This window comes from Dipodomys merriami, unplaced genomic scaffold (assembly GCF_024711535.1).
Source record: "Dipodomys merriami isolate MVZ:Mamm:240054 unplaced genomic scaffold, mDipMer1.0.p SCAF_106, whole genome shotgun sequence".
Lineage (NCBI taxonomy): Eukaryota > Metazoa > Chordata > Mammalia > Rodentia > Heteromyidae > Dipodomys > Dipodomys merriami.
The window spans coordinates 3,632,934-3,636,881 of NW_027202338.1; the positions used below are offsets into that span (position 1 = coordinate 3,632,934).

A 3,948-nucleotide genomic window follows, 5' to 3' on the forward strand; every position below is an offset into this window, starting at 1 on the left:
TCAAGCCTGGGTCTCCTAGAGAAAGCTCTCAGTTTCCTAGGGAAGTGTTGGTCCAGGCAACAGCCAGTGCAAAGGCCCGGGGGCAGAAATAGGCCAGCTCTCTGAGGCCTGGGGGTGGAGGGGGAGAAAGGAGGCCGACAGAGCAACCCCCCCCCCGGGGGGTGGGGAGGAGTTTCTCAGCTCAGGGAAGGGGCTGTTACCTTCTGACTGCGACAACCCACAAATGGATATTTGATTTATTTTATTTTAATCACATTTAGACTCACAGGGCCCCGAGTGGTGAGCGGCTCCGCTACAGGGGAGAGTGTAGATCTTAGGCGATCTTTGGCTCAGAGCTGTGCAGACAGTGATGCAACCAAGCTGGCGGTGTGACCTCTGCGGGGCGCGGGTGTGACCTGGGGGGGGGCGTTGCCCTCTGGCAGTGGCACACGTGGGTCACAGGGTGAAGCTGGAAACACGGGATGGTTCCTGGCGGAGTGCAGTGGGGTTCAACACATCACTAGGCCCCAGCGGGGCGCCTGGGGGGAACAGAGGAGATCGGGGTGGGGGGAGGACCCCATCCTGGAGGGAACATCCGGGGCTACGAAGTGGGGGTCTGGGTCTGGGTCTGGGTCTGGAGGAGCGCAGCTGGGCTGGGGGCGGGGGCAGGCGCAGAGCGGGCGCTGAAAGCGGAAGGGGCGGTGCCGCGGCGTCGGCCCCGCCCACCACGGCCCCGCCCCAGGCCAGGCCCCGCCCCCAGGCAGGACACCCGGGAGGACTCTAAGCCACACAGCACACACACACACACACACACACACACACACACACACACGTGTCTCCAGCTACAGTGAGGAGGAGTCACATGCGGGGGTGGGGGGAGGACAGATCCACCTGTCCATCAACCCCCGGGGGTGGGGCCTGCGGGGGGGGAGGACAGATCCGCCTGTCCATCAACCCCCGGGGGGTGGGGCCTGCGGGGGGGAGGACAGATCCGCCTGTCCATCAACCCCCGGGGGTGGGGCCTGCGGGGGGGAGGACAGATCCGCCTGTCCATCAACCCCCGGGGGCGGGGCCTGCTCCTCAGCCCCAGGCTGCCCCACCCCTGCCCACCGTGGACCTCTATCAGATATTGGCTTCTCTCCTCCCCTTCCTCCTCCCCGCCTCTACTTCTTCGCCTACCTCCCTGCCCTTCTGGGGTTCAGCGAGGCCCTGACACCCCTAAGGGGACCCCAGGCCCCGGCCGATCGGGGCAGGGACTACACGGGGCGTGTGATAGCCACACTGGCCTTGCTGTGGTCGTCGGAAATTCGGGTCCCCGGCGCATCCGGGGCCCGCCGCAGCCTGGGGTGCGTTTTCTTCTGGAGTCCCGGGGTGGGGAAGGACGGCAGGTGGATTCGCTTTGCTCTCCTGAGAGCCTGGAGAAAAGCGGGGCGCAGGCCGGGGCTGGGGAGGGAAAGCAGGGGCGAAGGTCCACTCGGGGAGGGCAGGGTGGGCACTGGGGGAGTCTTCCTAGCGGCATTTGGGGGGCCGCTTGGGACCCCGCCGCGCCTTCTTCCCGCGGGCCGCCCTGGCGCCCGCCGGCGGCTGTCCCTTGGCCCCGGCGCCCCCGGGGCCCTTCTTTTTCTTCTTGGTCGCCGCGTCGTCGTCGACGGAGGCCTCGCCGCCGGCTTTCTTCTCCGGGGTGACGGCCCGGCCGCGGCCCCGGCCTCCCCGGCGGCGCTGGCGGGTGCGGGGCGCGGCGGGGCCGGCGGCCGCGGGGCCCCGCGCCTGGCCCTTGGAGCCCGTGCGCGCGCGCTTGGCGCGGGGCTTCTGGGACGCGCGGTCCTCGGGCTCCGACTCGGGGCTGTCGGTGTCCTCCGAGGACTCGGACTCCGTGTCCCCGGACTCCTCCGAGTCCTCGCTGGACTCCGGAGGCTCTCGGGAAGCCAGGAAAGTCAAGACCTCTTCTAGATCGTTCTTGTGGTGACACTTGGCCGCCCCTCCGCAGCGGTTCTCCTCCTCCTCTTTTACAATGTGGACCATGTCCTGCGCCGCCAGAAGCGCCACCAACTCCAGGAGGCCCCCCTGGATTTCTCCCTCCTTGCTCCAGCTCCCGGGGATGCCCAGCGCACCCTTCTTGCCCTTTGGACGATTCTCGGGTTCAGCCAGGGTAGAGATGCATTCTAGAAGGTTCCCATCCTCCTCGGCCTTCCTCAGCACCATGGCGTCCACCTGGCGGCCGGCCTCCTCCACTTTCACGCGCGTCCCCGAGGTGTCGCTGGACATGACCGACAGGACTTGGGGCAGCGCCTCGCCCTCCTGGCGCTTGTCACCCCAGCCCAGCGACTGGATCACGGAGGCGATTTTCAGCATCTCCTCGCGCGCCCAGGGGTCAGTGGGCTCCGTGTAAGCCACGATGGCCACAAACTCCGGGTTGTCCAGCCCTTCCTTTTCCGGGTCCCCATCACCTTGCGACTCGCTGCCCGAATCGTCGCTGTCCAGGGGCTCCCGCACGGCCATCAGGGCCACCAGATCGGGGACCCCGTTCCTGTCTTCTTGGATGTCCAGGCAGATGGACTGGGTCCCAGGGAGCTCTTTCTCTAATTCCTCTTTCTTGGCTTTGTCTGTCACGGTGACCAGGGCGAGGAACTCGCGGGGGCCATCGCCCGCGTCCGCGTCCTCCTGGAAGGTCCACTTCTTCAGGAGCTCCTTGGCGGCGGCTTGGAGGGTCTGGTACAGCGCCCGCTGGTCCTCGTCGACCGTCAGGTCTTCGGCCTGCAGCTCCTCGATCACTAGGCCCAGGCTGTCATCCGACGAGTCCTCGGCCTCGCTCCGGGCCGGCCGGCCGCCCCGGCTTCGCTTTTTGCACTTGCCCGTCAACCTGTGGCCTCGGGCCCGGTGCCTGGCGCCCCGACGGCCCCGGGGCGCTTTCTTGGCTGTCTGGTCCTGCGGCTCGGCGGCGCCGGCCGGCCCCGCCTCCGACGCCTGGGGCTCCGGGGCCCCGGGAGCCTGGGCGGGCCTCTCGTCCAGCAGCAGACGCTTCATCTGTTTCAGGACCCGCGCGTTGTCCTGCGATCTGTCCTTCCACAGGACCTGCCACGCGCCGGCCGGGCCCGGGACCTCCCTGGGGATGGCGTCCACGTCGACGTCTTCCGGGAACTCCACCAGGGCGGCCCTGGCGTCCTCCCGGCTGCCCAGGCTGACGGTGCGCAGCTGGAACTCGCCCAGCGGGAGGAAGGCGGGCCGCAGGGTGGCTTCGATCTCCGCGCGCCCCAGGCCCTCGGGGAGGCCGGTGACCAGCAGGGCCCGGCGCTCGTCCACCTTCAGCGCCCGGCACCAGCTCTGGAAAAGGCTCATCGCCATGCTGCGATCCGGGGGACGCTGACCCTTCCGGGGGGAAGGCAAAGAGCCCAGGACCCCGGGCTGCGCGCACGGCGCGGGGCGGGTGCAGCAGGATCTGGGGTTCGGGGCTCCCTCACCCCCCTTACACTTTTGCCTGAAGGCTGACAGGACACCCCGCAGGAGGCTTACGTGTGTGCTCGGCCGGTGCCTTCGTTCCTGACCGAGGGGCGCGACCCCCGGCCCGGGGCAGCGGCGACGGCGGCGGCGTGGGGGAGGGGGCCGCCGCTCGCTGGGGCGCTCCCGCCGCGTCTGGGCGCGCGCCCGGGACCCCAGACGCGCCGCGGGGACTGCGCCTGCGCACACGGTCCCCCGCCCGCCCCTCTGGTCCCCGTCTCCATGGCAACACCGCAGGATGCAGCGCTGGGCACCCGGGATGCTCTTAAAGGGCCGGGTGGGCGGGAGGACGCGAGGGCGGGCGACGCAGCCCCCGAATTGCTAATCAGCGATCACAGGGACGAATTCACCTGGCGGCCCGCGGACCCGTCCTCATCGGGAGGTGGGGGGGACGGAGACCTCCTTCCTGGGCGCAAGGGCAAGGGTTGGGGGGTTAATTAAGGGCAGTGGTCAGGGCACTAATTACCCTTCTCA

At 69.0% G+C, this 3,948-nt stretch overlaps 1 protein-coding gene across 1 annotated transcript; it reads right to left on the minus strand.

The window, feature by feature from the left end:
* Window positions 1–238: 238 nt before the first annotated feature.
* On the minus strand, window positions 239–3,616 carry LOC138814180 (paraneoplastic antigen-like protein 8B). Its single transcript, XM_070003144.1, has one exon. The coding sequence runs from the start codon at window positions 3,319–3,321 to the stop codon at window positions 1,489–1,491; it is 1,833 nt and encodes a 610-aa protein (XP_069859245.1). The 5' UTR covers window positions 3,322–3,616; the 3' UTR covers window positions 239–1,488.
* Window positions 3,617–3,948: the final 332 nt, after the last annotated feature.

Coding starts and splice junctions, on each gene's coding strand:
- LOC138814180 (XM_070003144.1), bottom strand. CDS start 3,321: ATGGCGATGAGCCTTTTCCAGAGCTGGTGCCGGGCGCTGAAGGTGGAC.